This window comes from Nyctibius grandis, chromosome 9, assembly GCF_013368605.1.
Source record: "Nyctibius grandis isolate bNycGra1 chromosome 9, bNycGra1.pri, whole genome shotgun sequence".
NCBI lineage: Eukaryota > Metazoa > Chordata > Aves > Nyctibiiformes > Nyctibiidae > Nyctibius > Nyctibius grandis.
Window position 1 is genome coordinate 39,451,370 of NC_090666.1, and position 21,901 is coordinate 39,473,270.

A 21,901-nucleotide genomic window follows, 5' to 3' on the forward strand; every position below is an offset into this window, starting at 1 on the left:
CAACTATTTGTGTTTCTCTGGAAAGGCGTGCAGGTCAAGCATCGTAGCGCAGTCTCTCTGCTGGCTTTAACTGCTGTCGGGGAGGTGCGTTACGGCCTCGAGTTGTGCATTTGCAGAGAAAATATCACACCATCCAGATGCTCAAGTCTGCTCTTTCTGTGCAGAAAACCCCACGTGAGGCTGGAACAGTGTACGAAATACCAGGAAAGAGCTCGGCATGTTTTTCCGAGGCTTGGTAGAAGTTAGCGGTGAAGCACAATCCTTTCAGTCAGGATCAGACCATCCATTAGCTATCAAATTCCTAAGTCTAATTAACTCCCAAAATTGACCGACAAAGATCATTCCTCTTTTCTGCCGCCTAACTGGTTGTATGTACGCTGGGCATGCAGTACCTAAGTCAGATGCTGCTTTGTTATAATTAGGGCAGCAAATTTTGTTTTCTGTTTGGTACTTGCTGTTACATATTGCATGTAATGTATGGCACTGTTAAGGGAAAAAAATTGGAGTCAAAGTGCCTGGAAAGTTAGGTCTGCTCTGTAGCACTGTGAGATTGTTGACATCTGCCGAGGTTGGAGAGCTCAGTAAGCAGGAAATGGGGTGTCACTCTGAGTGGTAGTTTACCATTATCCTGGCATCCTAATGAAGTGTCTGCAGTGCACAGAGCTTCTGGATGGCATCTTAACGCACGGCTAAGCAAAAGCACTTCTCTCCTTGTCACTGTCATCCATCTGCCTGCACCCTACTGTAGCCAATGGGATGGAACCATGCTACAATGTGCTATAAGCCATTTAGAGTTGCACATTGCATAATCAGTCCCATCAAATATGTAAAAAATGACTATTATTGGTTATTTCCCTCAAACTCCGGCACCTGGAGTTTGATACATTAAAGTTTAACTTTTGTAAGTGCTGTTTTTTCCCATTAATTCCACATATATTTTTGTTAAATGGGACTAAGTTGCGAACTCATTGTCTTGGGTCTTGCTAACGGATCGCAAAAGTTGTATGAATATTCATTGCAAACTCCGCTTTATACCACATAGGATGAATTTATCAATTGCCCATATAGAGAGATTTCACGCCATTCTCATTTTCTTTTGCAACATCTATTTCTGGGGCATGAATAAAAAGTAAAATCAATTCAGATCACAAATTGGTTATTTTCCTTATAGCAAACATTAGTTAGTTTGAACGCTTCTTATAGATTTTTTTTAAAAAACTAACAAATATTTCACAATGTATCTGCATGAGACAATTGCCATAGTGCACTGCAAGTGATTAAAATTGGGACTTTTATGTTGTATAAAGTAACATTAAAATATCCTGATGTTGAAAGTGATACAAATAATTTGTCTATATATTTATACATAAAAATCTGCGTATTTTAGCCACCATGACTTCCAGAATATGAAGACTTACCGAATGAAAGCAGAGTTCTGGGCAGTTGACACCTCTGAAAAAAAAAATCACACCAACAGAGCACTCTCTTTTAAGCAAGTTTTCATTCCCTGATAAAACCAAAGCTATCAAGGACTGGGGTTAAGCATTGTGTGACAGGACGAGCTTCTAAAATGGGCACGAGCAAGATGAATTGGCTAAGTCGGGTGTTTATTTATACAAACAAGAGGGCAGAACATAATTTAGTTGCATCAGGAATTTTTCACAGACATTAAAACTATAGCAAACATAACAGCGGGGATGCTTGCACAGCAGCACAGTGGGGAAGCTCACAGAGCGTCTGCCCACACTACGGCTGGCTGTAGCCAGCGCCATAAGTCTCACAATTTCATTAGCACTTGAAAATCCACCTAACCCACTCAGTTCCGATTAAAAAAAAAAAAACAAACAAAAAACCAAGCAAAAATGAAATAAACAAACCAAAAAAGCCCCAGACAAGACCTGTCTTTCTCTCGGCAGTTGAATCAGTAGCAAATTGTTGGAAAAACTCCTGGCAGACAGATTTTGCTGTAGCAACAGTGTGTGACGTTTTAACGATAGCAGAAATCTTATCCAAAAAAACAAACCAAGGTGAGAAGAGCCATGTAAGAAAATCAGAGAAAACCATGCTTAAAAATCAACAACAACATCAAAACATAGATTAGGTGGCAGACCAATAGTTTGATATTTTATGCAGAACCATAAATCACTGCTTTTTTTCAGCAGTTCAGCTGCGAGGCTCGAGAGTATAAAAAGAAACCATGGCTCGTGATAAAATTAGGCATTAATGTGAGCCATAAATGCCGTTTAACATTAAACATGCACAAGCCACTGAGATGCCTGGTAAAAGGAAATGGGCGCTATAGTTAAACTATACAAAGTCAGTCGGACATGAATAATGCAGCAGGTCTGAGGAGGGTCACGGGTCAGACTCCAGTACCTTACAAAATAATGAATGCACGTCAGGTTAGAGACACACACCCCCTCCTAGCAAACGTGAGTTATTGGAGATAAACCCTGGGCTTCCTGTTCTGAAACAAAGTGGCTTGTTGTAAACATCTATGTCCATTTAAAATTAATGATTAAAAGAAAGATTCGCTGGGATTTGCTTAAGTATTCTTTATGGACACGAGTGCTAAAGGTTACTTTCTTCATTCATTTTTACCCAGCCACTGTTAATGTTACAGACACATCATGTTTTCTTCTGTGTTCAAATGTTTACCCAAAGCTCATTTACCAAAGAGCTTATATAATATTAAGTGGGTTTTTTTCAATGCATTCTTCATTTAAATATAAACAAGAGAGCATCTCCCCAGTTTTGCTCCATTGAAGGGAGCCAGCCCTATTTTTAAAGACAGTAACACAAATTCTAAATATATGTTGTATGAAAATATTACATGCTAAACCATCTGCAATTCACTTCGGAGTATCTTGATCTGCTGAAATTATCAACTACATCTTCCATATTTTGCCCCAAAAATGAAAAAAGGACTAAACATCCTTTCATTCTTTATTTGATATATGTGATTATGATGACTCTTTTCCTTCAGAAATCTTCACAGGGAAAAGAGAGTCTAACTTTCCAAAATGGGAATCTTTTCCCCAGATTTTCACCAATTTTCACAATAAAAAGGGTAAAATGAAAAACAATATTATTTGATTTTGTCAAAACTGGCCTGCTTCATTTTCTAGACTTAGCTGGAGAATTTAACAGCTGTTCAGAGTGTTTTCCTTCCTTTGCACCCCGTACTGCTAGGCTTCATAGTACAGCGCAAGGAGGGGGACACCTTCTCCACAGCTATTTATACAAATTCATGTTTAAAGATTTCCTCCCTCCACTTGAGCATGGTAAAGAGAAAACCTAAAAAAAATAAAATTAAATTAAAAAATTTTCCTACTTAAGAACCTGAAAGGGAAAAATTTCTAGGAAAGTGGAACTCAAGGCTTTACAGAAAGAAAGCAAATAGATAGATATTGCAAATGAAACATAAGATCTTGCATCTGATCTGTTAAATATTCTGTCAACAAGGTCAAGAGTAAAGACAAGCCCACCACAAAAACTGAAGCGAGAGTAAGCTTTAATAAAAAAAATGAACAGTTTATCCTCTTCAGCTTCTCAAGTGGAAAAACAAATTCTTTTATACTAGAGAAAAATCAAGTGTGTGTATATAGCATTTTAAAAAACCACCAATATCAACCATCTTAATGAAAGAGTACCCAATATTTTCATGGAACTATAAAAGGGAGCGAGACTAAGTGTTATGGCAAAAAGCCTGGGCTCAGCAGCTTTGTGTGGGAAATGGTGAAATGTGACTGTGATTTATAATGAGAAAAGGTATCTACAACATACAATTTTCTACCTAGCTGCAAATAATAATTCATAGTGATGTCCCTTCCAGATAAAATACCTTTGCAATGTAGGACTCATGTGGTAAAATGATCATGATAAATGTCAGACCAGTGCAGGTAACGGCTTTACAAACCATTAAGATTAGCTGGCTCTTTTTTTTTGATGATAACAGTAACCATGCTGTGACTCTATGTGGTAATAATATCTCAGTACTGATAAATGCCAGAGCCAGGCAGAGGTGTTTATCATTCCCTGTTCAGAAATGCTGACTAAAGTTTCCACGTTGCCCGTTTTTTCTTCTTTTACAATAGACTAACAATTAACAAACAGACTGATTCACAAAATAATTTTATGCAAAATTTCTACAGGTTTTGTCCTTTAGTGCCTACCTAAAGAACCCTTCTCCTGTGTATCAGCACTGATGACTTTCGTACAGTAAGCCCTAAAACAAAGCTTTCTCTCCCTTGCCATTCTCTCAATAAATAACTTCTTTGTAAATTAATGGTGCTCTTTTTAGTTTATTTCTTTTACAAATACACCTTATGAGGAAGCGCAGCCTCTGTAAGGTAGCTCTTTCTGTAGGGAAGGTGGTTACCAAGCTGGTATCTCTGTTAATCAACACAGAGCAGAGACATTTCCTTCAAGAGAGCACAATAAAATTTTACTGCATGACATTTCCTTGCAAATGTTCTGCAACGGACAAACAGTGAGCCTTCCCTTCCATTGAGTCTTTCCCTACCTCAGTGTTTCAGTTCCACTCAAGTCCATTGAATTCTCAGGAGAAAACACAATTAAAAAATAAACTGGTTAAGAAGCTTTATTTGAGAAGTTGCAGTACAGACAGTGCAGCCACAACCTAAATATAACTTATCTGGTAAGACCATAGCCTGTATGCACACCAAGCAGCACAAATAAAAAGCCCACAGAATTTATGCCCCCTTCTACAATAAATTCACTTCTACAAATTTCATATCATTTTCATTTGTAGCTTCAGTCCCACTGGACAGATCATCCATAGGACAAAAATAACCAGTCCTAATGGCTTGTGGCAGAAAACATCAAGGGATGACTGGGTTGCAAGACTGGGGGAGTTTGTGATGTTCAGAAGTTAAGGCTCTGTATAGGTCAAATCAGAAAAGTAAAATACACAGAAAGTGTATTCTTTGTTCGTGTGTAACTTCATTATCGCTGTTATCAATTGCATGACTTCCTATAGAATAAATCCATATGAGTTTTTTTACTGGAAAATAATACCTATTCATTGACCACTTTCAGCTCTTGTGTTTCATATCTATATAAATGTTCAAATTGTAAATACTATAGATACATACACCTGTTTGTATGAAGTATTAATCTCAACAGGAATTAGGAATACATGCTCAGGAAGGAGTATTATCCTAGTAATTTCATTTTTTAAATTCAGTTCAATTACAGGAAATTTTTCCTTGAAACTTTTTTTGGTGAAATCTTTGAATCAAGGCACTAATCACCACATATGCTTATGCAGCACCTACTGCAACTGGGATTCAGTCCTGATTGAGATCTCTGGGTGCTAGGGTAATATGAATATTAAAAAGGGAGCATATACGAAGAATGATAGGTGATAATTAAATCATAGATGATAAGATCAGAAAAGTATTCTCAGGTTATCTAGGGCATGTAACATGCAAGATGTTTTCCCTGCATCAGACCTACTGGCACCTTATCTAATCTGTTCCTAAACGAAAGCACAGTTGCTTTAGTTGCAACATCTTATACAAATCGATATGAAAATCAGTCAAACCTTTCCCATGAAACTATGAATCATGCTAAAACAGGAAGGTGTATCTTAACAAAAAGGACAGCAATGTTCCTATCATCTTAAAAAAAGAGATTAAAGCCCTTAGTCCTGCATTCTTTATTACTAATTGTAAGTTTGAAATACAAACTGTTTCCTACAAAAAGTACTGTTGTGAGATGCTACAGGCATTAGAAAATAGCTACCCTGGAATAGTTTCTTAAAATAATTGATCACCAGAAAGCACGACTGAAAAGAATAGCAAATCATTTTATATTTTCAAACATGGTGGGGTGTAATGTTAAGTGTAGAGATTCATAAATATAGCTGATTAAATTACGATGAGAAAAAAAGGACAATAAGGACTACCTGGGAAGTGCATCCATCACAGAAGCTGCACCATTGGACAACTGTAATTCCAAAGTGGAATTCCACCCAAGATGTGGGTCACTTACTACTTGGAGGTACTTTAGGATGATGGTTTAACAGTCTAATAAAATAAATGAAAAGCATAAGATTATAACTCTGTGAACCAGAAAATGCTTCCTTAAGATTAAGAGAGAATTTTTAATCCTTGTAAATTACTCTTGCTCTCTATCAAGGTGACAGAAGATATGACATATTCTGGTTTTAACCATATATTAATGATTGCTTTTATTGTTAAGCTAGCTGGTACAGTACTGGGCAAAGTAATGTCCTGACATGGCACTCAAGTGGTTATTTTATCTTCTTTTTTTCCCCCTTAGAAATCCAGGACAACGCCACTCGCATCAAATCCATAAGGAGCCTGGTAAAAAAGCTCCCTAGACCAAACTATGACACAATGAAAATCCTCTTTGAACATCTAAAGAAGTAAGTAGAACTGTGGTAATAACAGATAGATAATTCTAAAAAGAATCGGTGTGTGGTGTCCAAATCCTATCGGAAATGTCATCCGAAATACTGAAGATAATTACGTTCTTTGGCAAAACTAAGCATGATTTATGGTATCTATGTATATCCTATTCCTGCTCAAGAAATCGGTAAGTCTAAGCAAAAGCACATTTTTTTCCACTACTAGAAAACAGAGCAGTCCTGTTTCCTTCAGTGCAGTCACATGAGGATTGCTATGCTGCAGTTATATTGAACTGGGCAAATGCAACATGTTCCAGTATTGCATTTGTTCAGTTTGATTGGACTTTCTCCAACAACAGACCTCTTGATCACCATATTTTCACCATAGAGATCCCTGCTACTCAAACTCCTTTTTATTGAGGCATGTAATGATAGAAATAACCTCACACAAGGAAATAAGTTATGAGCTCTTATACCTCATGAGGAAGCTTGTGACAACACAGAACACCTAAGAAATGCTGAGGAGAGATTTGGAAGTGCATCTTTGCTCTCCTAATGTTTCTGAGACACCACAGAGGCAGAAAAATGACACTGTGAGACTCCACCTTATCATTCCTCTGCGGTTTCCACACTTATTGAGTTCTGTCTGCAAGAGATGTCAGCCCACAAAGTCAGTCCAGGTTCTCACGTTCACCTTGGGTTTTCCTCTCTTATTTCTTGGCATTAACAGTAAAAATGTACATAGACCATGTGCTCACTCAGAAACCAATCTGCAGCTGTTTGACTTGCAGAATGACTGGGAAGAAGAGGCAGACCTCAAGACAGGGGTACATGAAGGGCAGGATCCTGTTCCTCCCTTCCTGGCTGTTCTGCTGTTGGGACTAACCATTGACATTTTGTGTAGTCACTTCTCAGCCAAACTACACTTAAAAGTGAAGGGACTAAGTAGAATCTAGGACCCCATGCAGGCCCTGTGCACAGAGAAGCAGTTCATCCCAGGAATGATATCATGACCCCAGCGAGTGAGTAATAAAGACTCCAAATAAAAGACTACTCTGAGCTTACAATGAATGATGCCTTTATACTGATCATTTTTGCCACATTTTCCTGGCATATACATGTAAGAGATGTAGAACCTTTATCTTGTTTTGCAGCTTCCAGCTAAAACTGCAAAATGAAGTCCATATAGTCATGGGAATGCCCCCATTTCATCAAGCTTGGAAGGATTTTAAACAGTCTATAAAATGACTGAGTTTGGCCTTGCAGAAAAACAGTTTTCTATGCATTCAGCTGATGTACCGTGTGTGCACATTCTCTCCTTCAGCGGGTTATCTAGAGAAGGATGATAATTTATTACTGTCAATGGAAGAATAATAAGGGAAATTATTTCCTGTGAAGAACCTGAGTGCAAGAAGTGGGTACATGCTGTCAGCACAGATATGCCATATACAAAATTTACTGCACCATATGTGGCATTGATCCTAACCTGAAGAAAGTTTTGTTACCATGTCTTAGGGGAGAGATATCAGGTATACACAATAAGTCTTTGATCTCATAGTTAAATCACTTGATTGAGACTCAGGAGACGCGGGTTCAGTTCTTGGCTTTGACCGGGTGTTCTGGGTGACCTTGGGTAAATCACTTAATCTCTCTGTGCCTTGGTTCCTTGTTTACAAAATGATGATAATACTTCCTTTGTCTGCCTTGGCTTTTTAGAGCATAATCTGTTTGGGACAGCAATAGTTTCCTGCTGTGTATGTGTAGAATAACTGGCAAAACTGGATCAAGACTGGTGTTTTTTGGAGAAAAGAAAATAAAAGGAAAATAAACCCACACTAAAATACACACAATAAAATACCAATACTTCATAATGCATACATACATAATAGCAGGCTTGACTACACCTCTGTAGATATAGTACTATCTAAATAAACACTTGCTCTTACCTAGCTGTCACTGCAGAAAGCATGGCGAAGCCAGAGGTATACTGATGTGACACAGTGGCACAGAGTGATGGAAGGCAGGAAAATGTGATATTTGAGCCATTTGGGGATCTGAGCATTATGGGAGCAATCGTCTGAGTCTCTCTGAAGAAGATCAGCCTTCTCTGCCACACTAACACATCCTCAGGGAAGGACAGGGCTATTCCATAAGCTTTGCTCCATTGATATGGAAGTAGCAGTAGAATAGATACTGAAAAACCAAAAACCAGGTAAAAAGTGCTGGGTTCTCTTGAACTTGTCAATGCAAAAAACAGAGGCCAGTCTGAATGGCCTCGTGGCTCCATAAATGAGAATAGAGAAGCTTACATATATTGTTAGCAACGACAAAAAGTTTACATTATGGAAATATAGGCAACGTGTGTTCCTTTAAATTAACCTAGGAAACAAGACTAGTTTGCAGAGGTTACAAAACATAGAATTATATCACTTTTAGAACACTTTTCAGAATATGGGTGCCAATGTGCACGATGTGCCAGCCTCACCACTGACTTGCACCTTACGCCATCCTCCTCAATCACAGCGTTTGCTCAGTGCAAATCACAGGATGTTCAAAAGTTTCAGATTAGTTGCAAAACCAAGTAGACTGGTTTGTTTTGAGGCATATTACTGCAATTTCTGTATTTGCTGGTGGAGATGGCTGTTCTTGCCCAAAGTTGAACTGAGCTTCAAGGAGTTTCTTATGGGGAGAAGCTGAAGGACCACAGTTATGCTGTTTCTGTGGCTTTCCCCTCTTTCTCCTACCCCTTTCTTTCCTCTCTATCACACAAATAGGAGAACAGGGCTATGTAGACCTGGGCCATGGGACTTCGTAAGCGTGACTTCTGTACAGCATGCAGAGCGCACGTCTCACTGACACACAGCAGCTCAGCAGGAGAATCCAACCTTCACCTAGAAGGCTATGTATATCCTAAACCACTGACAGCAGCGGGGCTGCACTACGGTTTCATTCTGCAGCGTTCCAGTCTGTGGGAGTGGGTCCAGATCAAGCCCAAATAACAATGGGAAATGCACTTCAGAAGGATCCTCCTTTAGAAACCCAGACAAAGCAGCTGATGAGAGAGTCTGCGAGAAAGGCCTGGCAGCAGGGATTAACACCAGTGCCATACATCTTTCTTAAACCAAGCCTTCTGAAGTTGCAAGAAGTCACAGTGAAGCCCACAGGAGGAGGATTAAAAGCAAAGCTTGGGGTTGCAGTACCTGTTCTTTTAAGATTTTGCATTTGATGGGAGGCAAAAAAAACCCACCAATGTCCCCTATTCATCTTTGCATGAAATGTATTCTACTACTCATAAGCAGAAAAGACAAAATATAAGGCTGGACAGAAATATCACATAGCTCTTGCCAGTCTAATACCATAAGACATTGGATTTTTTAGGACTTGTACTGAAAATAATTGAGCACAACTACTATTAGGTTATTCATACTTGTTCCTGAAGATGAGTAAATCAAACAAATATACTTTACACATGAAAGAAACAACAAACCCCATCCTGAGCAGGAATTCTCCCAAATAAAGGACTACAGAAAACAGCTCGTTCTACTTGAACATGTTTAGAAATATTTGCTTGCTACGTATAGCCCGTGTACTGCTGTTCCATACATTTGTGAAAACAGCACCCCAGGTCTCCAGGACTCCACTCTTTCCTGTTGCTTATTTACAAGTTAATTTTACTTCCAAACAGAGTGAGCTAATCGCAGGTACCAGATAAAACTGATAGATCTTTCTCATCCTATTTTGCAGTCATATATAGGACATCAAATGATGCACAAACCTTGTTTTGTCTCTCTGCACAAACATGAATAGAGCAACCAATCCCTATCTGATAAATCATTATTTTTACCCAATAATTTACTCACAAAACGGTAATTCAAGCAAGGCAGAAGGTACGGATCCGCTCTTTAAGGATCCCACAGTATTTTCTGATTGGTACCTAACCTTCTTTCACGGCAGCATCTTTGAGGTAGCTATTACACACCCATTGGGAAACCGAGGCACAAGAAGTTTAAAGGGTTTAAAGACTCAGCCTAAGCCAGCAATACACTCTAAAAACCTGGAGGAGTATTTTTGCACAGAATCTTCTGCAGTGACTGCAAAATACTTCCCTCCCTAATGCAAAATGCAGCAGGGGCGAGGAGCACCCTGGCTGGGTCCTCTGCACCACGCTCGAGCTGGTGAGGGCAGACGCAGCTCTGCTCCAGAAGTTGTGTGCCTGCATTATACAGCACTGTGTCTGAGCTAATAAGCTGTGCTTATTAATGTTAAATTAATGAATCTCAGCCTGCTCTGCTGATTAGGTTGTGCTCCGTGCCACCAAAAGGCAGCTCTGCGACTCCCAGACCCAAGCTGTCTCACATCTGACCAGGCTGGAGCACAGGGCAGCCAAGCTTGAGTCCGTCTTTACCCATCTGTGTAGACACCCCTGCAAAGCGAAATATTACAGACAAAACCCCTCTCCTTGCTTATTATTTTCCTGCACAAAGGCAGGATAATACGTGTTATTTACAAAAGTATAAAATGGATGTTGAAATAATTAAACGGGAAGACGGGGGCCAGCCTGACGCTCCCACCCCTCTCCCTTCCGTGGGAAGCGCTGAACCCAGATGCCCAACTGTGGAAGATATTCTTCCAGCAGCAGCATCTGCCTCCTTGGCAGGCACTTCAGGCAAGTTGTCTGGGGAGCTCTGCAGTTGCCTCTTGGTTCATCACGTGGGTCTGTTACTGTGGCCTATCTGGCTGCCTGGTCCGGGCAGAAGCCAATTCCTTTTGATTCACCTTTGAATCCAAGAAACTCTTTTTTTTTTTCTCCATTTTTCCTGCACTGTACATAGCATGCAAGACATTTTCAGATGCCACCCAGGCTTTCTGCTCTTTCAGAGAGGGAATGACGACTTCCTTTCTGACTACCTTCCCCCTGCCCAAATTCTTCATTCTTACTAGTAACTGTTTGCATCAATTTCACTGGAAATAAGCTCCTCATCCATAGTAGAGCTTTTTATCTAAAACGAACCCACTAATATCAATATATTAGCTAACAAAATTCATAAGTATTACAAGATGCATGCTATAGATGAAGAATAACCTTCCCGCATGCCCTTATGTCTATGAACAGACAAAAGCATCCAACCTTGACAAACGAAACACACACACCCCTCAAACCTCACAACATGTGGCAGCTATAATCTGAAGAGCATAGGCTTCTGCAAACTACATGCAACTAAACAGACTTATTTCCACCTATTAAAGACTAAGAAAAAAAAAAAGGAAAAAGCCATGCATAGACAGAAGCCCACAGTAGCCCGCACACCAGGACACAATGACAATGTGATGACAAGTCCAGCAGCAGTACCCAGAATTCTGAGGGAAAATCAGAAAATAAAGTTAAAGTATGGCACCAAGTAATACTAAGCAGGACATGTCTGCAAACTTTTTTTTGTTTTGTTTTGTTTTTTTTAAGTTGGTGGAGGAACGATGTAGCAAACATATGTGATTTTCACTTACTAAGCTATGTGTCATATCAGCAGTTTTAGTCAAGCTTACATATTAAATCTAGGCTCAGGAAAACGCTTTTTTCACACAGTAGAAGAACAGATTACATTAAGAACTGTTCAAGCCTTTTACTAAGAGAAAGAAGAAAGGTAGAAATTATTTAAAAGAAAAAAACAGTTCCCAGAATTGAAGGGTTATACAACAAATTTCTATTTGGGAAACCTCAGAGAACCTGTGGGAGACCTACAGTCCAAAGTATGGGATGGGCATTTAAATTTTGCTTCAGGAAAAACGCACAGATTCAGGAATGTGCAGAAGCACAAAAGCGTTTAACTGAAGGCACAAGAAAGACTATTTGTTGAAATTATTTCCTGAATCAAGACCTTTCCGTATATTCAGGCAACTCATGAGCAGCTCTTGCTCTTCAGCCACAGGACCACAGCAGGGAGAAAAATTTAGCCTTACTCCTAACAAGCCTGGGGAGCAACTACAGGAGATGTGAGGAGGAGAAACGTCCTCTTGCACCAGAAGAGTGAGTAGGTGACTGGCCAGGGACATAAAAGCCTCAGGCAAATATATATCGAGACATGCTCTTGCACAAGTGCTTTTCTCTCTTTCAGCTATAGAAGAGTTTTAGAAAGGAGCTGGAGCAATGCCAACACTTGTCCCGTTTACTGTAGCTTCCAGGGGCTCATTTTGGGGGGAGAAGAAGAGTTAAACCCGTTTTCTTTCTGCTAAGTACACATCGGTCTACTAAACTCTCCCCTTGAAAATTAGTGGACACACGAAAATGTGCACCAGACACAAGTGTGCACAGGACAGGAGTAGTAATAAATTTTGGATTAAAGGCAAAAAAGAAATTCAGTCTTCCAGAAACACCTTTGTGCATTTTTATTTTATTCACTTTGGGGTGGGGGCGACATGCTGCTGAGGTTTTTGCAGTCATGCCTAGTCCTTTTTGCAGAATAAGAGTGCAAAGTTCGCCTCTTCCCTGAAGAGTACCTTACAGCTTAATGTTTTTAATGAGAATAATGATGAGTAATTAAAACCACATTTTTACCTGTGTTTCCATATACTTCCTATTTCTATAATCATATTTAAAAATATAAACCCTGATTTTCATAACAATCAGGCAAATAATTACACTTGGTACTTTTCATTGCTACCGAGCTTCAAAATGTACTGAACTAGTGTATCAGCAAATAACAGAACGATAAAAATAATTAACATAGTTTTAATTTAAATATTTATGATACGGTTGACTCTGTGGCTGTACAGCACCATTGTGCTAGGTGTAGTACACAAACATGGATAGATAGAGCCCCTGTTTCAAAGAGCTCCTATTGTTCATCCCACATTACTCAATATCAAACGATCTCAAAAAAAGCTTTTCAAACATTAATTAAATCTCCTAACTTCCTTTCCAGGTCAGTAAGTTTTATTATCCTAGTTGTGTAGATGGAGAAAATGAGGAATGAAGAGGGTAAGGCACTTGCCCACGATGACACAGCGAACACTTCTCACTTCCACTCTCTGCTCATTTCCCAGTCCCCCGCCCCGAGCCCTCCACGCCTTTGAAGGCTGGTCCATGCGCATATTGGCGCTGCAGGCGTATGTGTGCATATGGACAGCACATCTCGGGGACGGCCCGTTACTGCTAAGTACTCTTCAGTTAATCAAAACCATGTGAGAGTCCTGCTTCTGGTTTGCACTCGCATAAGCTTCAGTAAAATATCACTGGCGGAGTTAATTTATGTGATTTTGTAACCTCTTAATATTGCTTGGGGTTAGCGTTCTTTTCAACTCAAATGTTTTCTGTTGGTGAAAATTAAGAATGCTCAATTCATTACAAAAGGGCTTTTTTTCCCTCTTTTTTTTCTTGCTATTTTGGGAGATTGGGCCCTAACACATTAATGTCCAGGATCAGACCATCAAAGGGTAAATTGCAATGCTTTTCATTCTTCTGACTAAAGATATGGGATTTTTTCTCAGAATAAGGCTGTAAAATAAATAATAGGCTTCAAGTTTCTTAAGATATTCATTGGAACTTAAAAACAAAACAAAACAAAAAAGACTTTAATGCCAAAATGTCAGTGCTCTGTGCAAAATAATTAATATAACACAATAGGATCTATTCTACTATCGATTGAAAGGGAATTTATGCAGGTAATTCATTAAGGCTAGTGGGAGTTTGGCATGTAAATCCCCCAGCACTTTGATGGGAAAACAGACCCTGATGATTTTTTTTTATATAAGCTACGAAATACATGCTTTTCAGTGGCAAATACATAAAAAGAAAAAGCAAATACCTGAACAACTAGGGCAATGGATACCTCTGCTCCTGAAGACTTCTGAAATGACATTAGATCAAATCATTTTTCACACATTGCAAGAGATGCAACAATCATTTCAATCACCGTGTTAAGAGAATCAATACATTGTTTTGCTTCCAGAGAATGGTATTTTATATTCCAGCATTTGCAGGTTATCACCTTCATACATCTCTTTTTGTGGTCAAGTGCATGATTAGTACTTCTGACAGGGTATTGGCCATTTTCTTATGAAGATCTACAAATTCTTGTAAATAAAAACCAATCTGAAGAAAAAAAATGAAGAGCAAATCTGTGGACTGGAATGCACCCTACTTGTAACGGGAACAAAAAGCTGGCAATGAAATATAAACCTAAATCACAGCAGAATGACCTACTTTAAGGCATTTGCCAAAGAGACAGTGTTTTAGACAGCTCCTCTGAAGTAGCGTCTTTATGTCTATGCCATCTGCAGATTTATTATTGTGCTTTAGGAAAAAAATAAAAGGAAAAAGAAAAAAAAAAGGAAAGAAAAACCTACAGTATGCCTGAACAAAACTCAGCTTCATCTATAGGAAAGATTCCAGTACTGTGGGCACCACACCCACACCTACTGATGTGGTCCAAGTTTTTTCTTTAGAGGCACCTAATTAAGAAACCCTGACTCATTTACATGGATACGTTTGATCTAAATTACACTCCAAACCACACCAAATTAGGAGCATCTGTGAATGCGAAGTGTTTGTTCCCAGTGACTGGTAGAATAGGGCCAGTTCTGGACGGCACATGTTCAAGTGACGAAAAATATTTCAGATGTAACATACTTCTGAGACCCACTTTTCCACTAATAATTCATAATGAGTTAAACCAGTATCTCTGCTTGAACAATTATTTCAGGCTGCGAAAAAAATGTCGTTTTACTTTTAAAAGGAAGAGGGGGAAAAAGGGGGGTAGACAACCACCTAGCTTGGTTGTTGTCCCTAATAAAGGAGCTGAAACACAACCATTACCTGCAATTTAAATTTGTGCAGTGTGTGTATTATCAGATACACATTACTCCTGAAGCCCAGACTAAAGGAAAGTGTGTTCACAGACAAGGTCTTCTGCCTTGATGTATGGTCTTCCATCGTTCACCCGCTGTGCTGGTTCTCTTAAGGAGTCCAAGCGAAGAGGAGGGTCTCAGCCCGATGAGGTGGTACCCTACGTGCTGGCTAACATGAAAAATTCAAGGCCACCAGATTTAAGAGCGATACTTCCCTTTTTGGGCTGCATTGCTGGTGCAATCTGGCTATGCCTGTTTGCATCCTAGAAAGCCACTCCGTACAAAAGTTGGTCCTGCAGCAGTGAGGGAAATTTTATCCCACTTTCCCGTCTCCCAGAAAGAGTGAGCAGGGAGGCTGCAGAAGCCACTGGTTGCTGCTTTGCTGTCTTACAGTCAAACTGACAAACTAAAAAAAAAAAAAAAATTTAAGCCATAGGAGCAGCCCGAGCACCGGGAGTGCAAATCCGAATTCCACGCTGGGTTTGCAATCCCAGTCCGCCAGCGCAATTTGGCACAACCTTCGGATTTGGCCCGTGGTGTTTGGCAGCCACCTTTTATTCTTCCCGTCTTTTATACTTTGTGAATAGTCTAAGTTACATAATACCAGTGACAATTTGTTTATGGCAAGCATTAGAGGCACTGTTTTATGATTACATTCAAACTTTAAGCCACATTTTGACATCTAAGGATCATCTTGCGTTCTCATATATTGTATACAATGAAGGTTTGTGTTCCAGTAAGGGGGGGAGGAACTTTATAAATAACATGACTCCTTTTGTCTGAAGAGATTTTAATACATTTGTCTGATCTACTGTTTTTGCAGTAGCTAGAATATAATTTGAATATATTAATATTTTCAGCAACTGTGCTCAGGGAGACCAGTTAATAACTTATGCATGGATATATAGATACACTTCAGACAGAGGTAATGTTTTTAGCCCTTATGTTGGTAATACTTAGAAACACACAATGAAAGAGCCTGTTCTTTCCTTCTCTTTGTTGTGGGCATGCATTGTGATGGTATGGAGCCAGTGTTCTTTCTGTTGTCTACACAGCCTGGATTCAATAAGCAGTTATATATGCATATTATGACAATGTGGTCAAGGAAACCAGATTTTTTTACTATACCTTCATGTGCCTGTACAGTATAAAATCTGGTATTTATTTTTCTTGTCCTCATTCAATATGTTAACAAAATCATAATTTGATACAGGTTATATTCACTTTATAATTAAAATTATAGAGTTAGATGAAAATGCAGCAAGATGTTGCTGAATGGAAAATATTTATCTTTTCGTACATTACGCATTATGGTGCAATTTAAAATCATAAATCTGTGGAGCAGCTAACTCCAGCCAAATGTACGACAACTTGTCTCCTCCCTTGGTCCACAAGAAGCAACCCCTTACCTCCTCTAAGACGAGGGTTTCGACACCCATCTCAGCCCCTCCATTAGATGGCATTGCCCCGTCCTCTCCAGAGCTTTGTTGTGTCGTCTGAAAGAAGACCCCTTGCCATGGACATGAGCCAAGAAAAGGGAATTCAGAACAGTTCTGTATTTTTCATAGATCCAACCAATCCCTCTCCTGTAGCTCTCCTACCACCTTTGTGGACAAGGTGCAAACCTTTCGCCCCAACTGTGTTCTCTGAATCAGCACTACACTCAGCCTCACCAAACCACCTCTGGATAGCACTTCAACTGCCTTGAAATTGTTCCCACTTCCCAGATCATTGCCATCCACACTGTCAAGTCCAGGCCTTCACCAAAAGCTATCAGCAATCTTGGAGACCCCAGCAGCGTATAACATATGGGACAATCCTACAGTGTATGGAATCTTTCCAGTAGGTAAAGTTTACTGTGAACATCAGTTTGTCCATATTCCAACTTTCAGTTCAGAGAGGGTTTTCAGTAGAGCTGTGGCAATAGTAGTAGCAGGCAACTTAGAATCACCTCCTAGGATAACCATCTTGTTTCCGTATCTCATAAGTATGTCATCAAAAGAATGAGTTTTCCATTCCTTCAGACCATCTACCCCATGGAAGTCATTGCAGCTGCCATGGGCTCAGTGTCAGCCCTGAGATTTCTCTCTCAGGCTAAATTTCAAAGCTTGATGAATATAATCATATGTCTTGAATCCCACCTGACTACTATGGTGAGGAACTGCTTAACCTATGTTACATGCTAACAGGTTTCCATGTTACTCTTCATATTAAATTACATTTATACAGCTTCACATCCTGAAACTATACTCATTCCTTCCTAAGGAGGCACTTTCTCAGCTTGCAAATCCATTTATAACCATTCTGTTACGGTTAGACATTTTCTGCTGTAGAGGAAGATCCATGCAGCATCCTACAAAACAATGTCCTGAAATTTAGTCTTACCTGAGGGCCAGACAGCACAGTGTCAGTGGTCTTCTGGAGTTCAAGACTATAAAAAAGATCATATGCAAGATATCTCAGCTTCATCTCCAAGAACAGCATGCCTATGCATAACACCAACAAGCAAGGCCATACGGGGACAGACCCATTTGGCAGGCTGGCACTATCAGAAATGCTTCTTTGCAACTCTATGAGGTGCATTGAGGCATTTTACTCATTTAAGCTGTGACTGGGAGATTTGATGTCATGGAAGCTGCTTACTGAATGAGTTGTCCCAAAACTGATGAGTATGCCTTGATATCAACACCATGATTGTACCTGTTGTTCCTAAATCCTTCAGTGTCTGTTGAACATGACTTTGTTTAGGAGGTCTAAGACACTCATGTATGTTTTCTCATCAGTTTTTCTAACTCTGTGGGTTTTGATCAGGGTCAGACAAAAGCAGATATTGGCAAGTATGGTCACTTGAAGTGAACAATGTTTTGCATAACAGCTTCAAATATGAAAGAAACACAACTACTGAGAGAGGTAGGGCTGCCTGTATAGAATAAAGACTTTTGTGAAGTGTCTAAGGCAGTTAGACCACAGTCATCTGAGACTAGTACGTGTGTGAATGGGTATTTGACTTAAAAAGGAACTAATGAGAAAATTCAAAGCTAGTTTAAAGCTAGGAAAAATATTGCAGAATTTGCAGTACTACAAAGGGTGCATCTTAGAAAGACACCATATACGGAAAATCCTCCACTCCAGGCAGTTCGTGCATTTAGTGCAATGGACTATACACGTGTACAAAAAATAAACATCAAGCTAAGGTGAGCGGACAAGACAGACAAAGTGTAAGTAGAAAAGACAATGCTGACATAGTAAATTCGTTGCTGAAGGGCAAGTAAAATGCAAATAAGTTTAAAGAAATCAAAGACTCATGGCACATACTCACTAGTGCATTTAAGAGATACATTCATCCTACTCACGTTCAATATCAGGGCTGAAACAATCGTGATGCTGGGAGGCATGTTAAAGCATCTTTCAAATCTGATACAAATGCGGTGCATATATATTGCAATAGTAGCTTGTGGAGAGCTCAGAACTGAACCTGAAAGAGTAGGAATCCTGGTTGAGGTCAGATCCCATATAAAATCATCTCCATCGGGCAGAGCACTGCAAAAAGGCTTTCATTTTAAACAAGACAGTGATAATAGAGGTTAAAAAATGGAGATTTTATATAGGGGACAATTAATAGACCAATATTCAGAAGTTTTCATTATTTACAAAGCTTTGAAACAAAAAAATTTATGAAGTAATTTTGTATATAGGAGCCCACAGAAAAGGAAAACTTTGGTGAGAGTTTGTTCTCTGACTTTCATGGAATTCTTTGCCACATTCTCTGATTTCGACATCAAAAATTACCGGTTGTCTCACAAAACTAAGCCATTTATTCATGACGCTGGACAAAAACAATGTGTTCTTCGCTAATTAAGTTTTTCATGAGAAGCTCTAAACTCACCAGCAAAGATGCATTTCTGAGTAGGTTGTCTAAAATCCAGCATCCCAGGTTGAAATTCCAGCCAATTGACACTTTTGGGCTTTAAGTCAGAAGGTAAACCTGTCATATCCAGGGCTGAGTTAGTTGCAGTCAACTGGGTTACCATAGCACAAAAGGGCTATAATTAAAGGGTGCAAGAGGTTATAGATTGAACATAGTCAAAAGCAGTAATTCCACTTAGTAAAAGTAGATATCATCCAAAATGAGAAAAGTTAAGCTTATATAAGGTGAAATTCTGACTCCATTCTGGCTCCCCGTCGCTGGGAGTCCTGTCAGTGACTTCAGCAGCAATCAAGATTTCACTCACTGTCAAGAGAGATGTTGCAAAGTGTGTGATGAAGTGAAACTTAAAATAACTGTTAACCTGAGGCTTCCGAAATACATTTTCTGAGCATGAACTGCTGTCTAACTCAGTGTTTTCCTGATGTAGCAATGCAGGGGATAAAACTCTGCTAGTGGAGTACGTCTAGGCTTTGCCATAAGAATTTCCCTTCTGTAACTGCTGACGTTCCCATTGTTCATCGGCCTGCGGGCCATGGTGGAACTGGACTACTCAAGCATAGGGTATGGTTTGTAAGAAGGGATTTCAGAGAGCTGTAACATTGCTGAGTATCAGTGCAAGTGCTGACACCCTTCCACTTGAGCCGCTTTTTTTGAAGGATGGGTAGAGATTACTGGAAGAAAAAGCATAGTAGTGGCTGGCAGATGCACTAAGTTTACTGGGAGGAGGAGGATTATATTATAATGCTGAGTCTCATCGTCTTTCTATTTTTCTTACCAGTAAATCTGAACCAAAGAATACAATTTGTGTGCATCTGTGACCAAGGATCCATAGGGTCTCCCATGTGTTTTCCACATACCCTCTGCTTTGGGTGTGTTGTAGAAGGGCGGCTTCTTTCACCGAGTTAAAAACCAGCTGAGTTACCAGCAGAACTGGTGGCTCTGCTTTTTTGCTATGTACTTTTTTGTTTGTCTGTCACTAAGCATGTCAAAGCCTTGGTGTCCCCATCAGAAAACAATGCTGTTCATAACATTAATCCACCTTTATTAAGAGCCTTTAGCTTTGTGGAGGAATACCAAATATTATTAAGACAAGAGGATAATAAGGAAATGTGTTTTTTCCCTTGCTGACCTAGTTTCTAACCTCACTTTAAAATCTTCCATTGCTTTTAATTACGCCTAATCTAAAGCTAAGCTCACAAATCTAGCAAACTTAAGGACTGCTTTTAAGTGAATTTTCTCGCCTGTCAGAGTTCTTCAAGCTTTCTACGCTACAGATAGGAGTTTCTTCCCAGCCCAGATGCAAAGCTGAGGCAGCTCTCTGCCTGTAGGAAGCCTCCAGCCCTGCTACTGTAGGACGGGGGCGTTCAGACGCTACCTTGCTCGAATCCAGCCTGTGTACAGCATTCTTCACAGAACAATTGCAGTTCTTTTCTCATCAGCGATAGCCGGAGGCAGTAATAAGGGTGAAGGATATCTATCATGAAAAGTCCAGTGTCAATGTGTTCCCCCAATTTATTTACTGACCTTCAATGCAACAGCCATACTCCTGACCCTCATGAGACGAAGCCTAAGGGGAAATGGCACTGAGCACCAATTCCATATCCTGTTGTTCTGTGGTCTAAATTAAGTGCTAATTAATTACCACTGGCATCTTTGGCATTGCCTGTCAAATTGGATTTAGGATATCCTTTCGCTGTTTAAACAAATAGCCCTACATCTAAAGCTAAAATCCCAAGTGTTAGCGTTTTCTTTACTTTTAAATTTTTATTTAAAAATTCAGCAAGTATGTCCACGGATTTTGCAGGTAGAATTCAAATAACAGAAACAGGAATTGATATTGTCAATTTTGATTAATAGTCCCTCATTAATAAACATCCTGTTATTCAGTTTCCACCTGCAGTTGCTGATGTTGCCTGGAATCAATTAACTCATATAATTTGATTTATTTTACAAAGACATTTTTGGATGTGCTGTGCTGATGATAAAGGTTCTATATTTACAATTCTTGATTTAAGCGAGATTGTTACTAACTGCTTTTTATTTTTAACGTTACAAGGAAATGTAGCTTCAGGCATTCTTGAACAAAAATATTTATCAATTTAAAAAGTTAAAGCTTTATTCATGTAAAACTATCTGTTGCCTTCTGGGCCACACAGGCCACAGAAGCGTACAGATCCAGGACCTCTGCAAGCTGGTCTTTACAATAAGCTAGTTGTTCTGCAGAAAAAAAATCAGAAATAGAATTAAAAAAAAAAAAAATATCTATCACAGCAAAAGTTACGCCACCAGCCAAAAATACATTTAAGGGCTCTATGTGTTATATCTCTGTCTGAACATATATTATTCTATGTAGTCTCGCACTGCCTTTATCACTCTACTATCCAAACCCCTCTAAGAAGTGCATTAGCATCTGCCTAACATCTGTCACGGGTGGTTTTGTTCTCTCCCATCCTCTCCCCAAGGAGAGGCTCGTGCTTGCAGTGGTAGTGTGGCTTTTGAAGAGGGCTTCGCTGTTGTTTGAGATATATGTGCTGCTACAGGGCTGTTAGAGAAGGCAAAAATGAATGCCTTGTGCTTGGGGCTGCAGCCAGAGGAGTCTGAGATGCTGCTTAAGGAAGTTCGTGGCCTTCAGCTGACTCCTACCAAGTGGCTCTCCCCGAACAGGCAAACTTTAGGCTCAACAGCAACTCGCACTGTGATAACATGGACTAGCCAGATCTCCTCCTCCCTCCAGT

General features: G+C 39.6%; 1 protein-coding gene across 1 annotated transcript in view; it reads left to right on the top strand.

The window, feature by feature from the left end:
- Positions 1-21,901, top strand: part of ARHGAP15 (Rho GTPase activating protein 15) — a 311,247-nt gene that overhangs the window by 281,914 nt on the left and 7,432 nt on the right. The window contains exon 12 of the mRNA XM_068408177.1: positions 6,310-6,415. Within this exon, the coding sequence (XP_068264278.1) occupies positions 6,310-6,415 (106 nt within the window). The remainder of the gene's footprint in view (positions 1-6,309; positions 6,416-21,901) is intronic.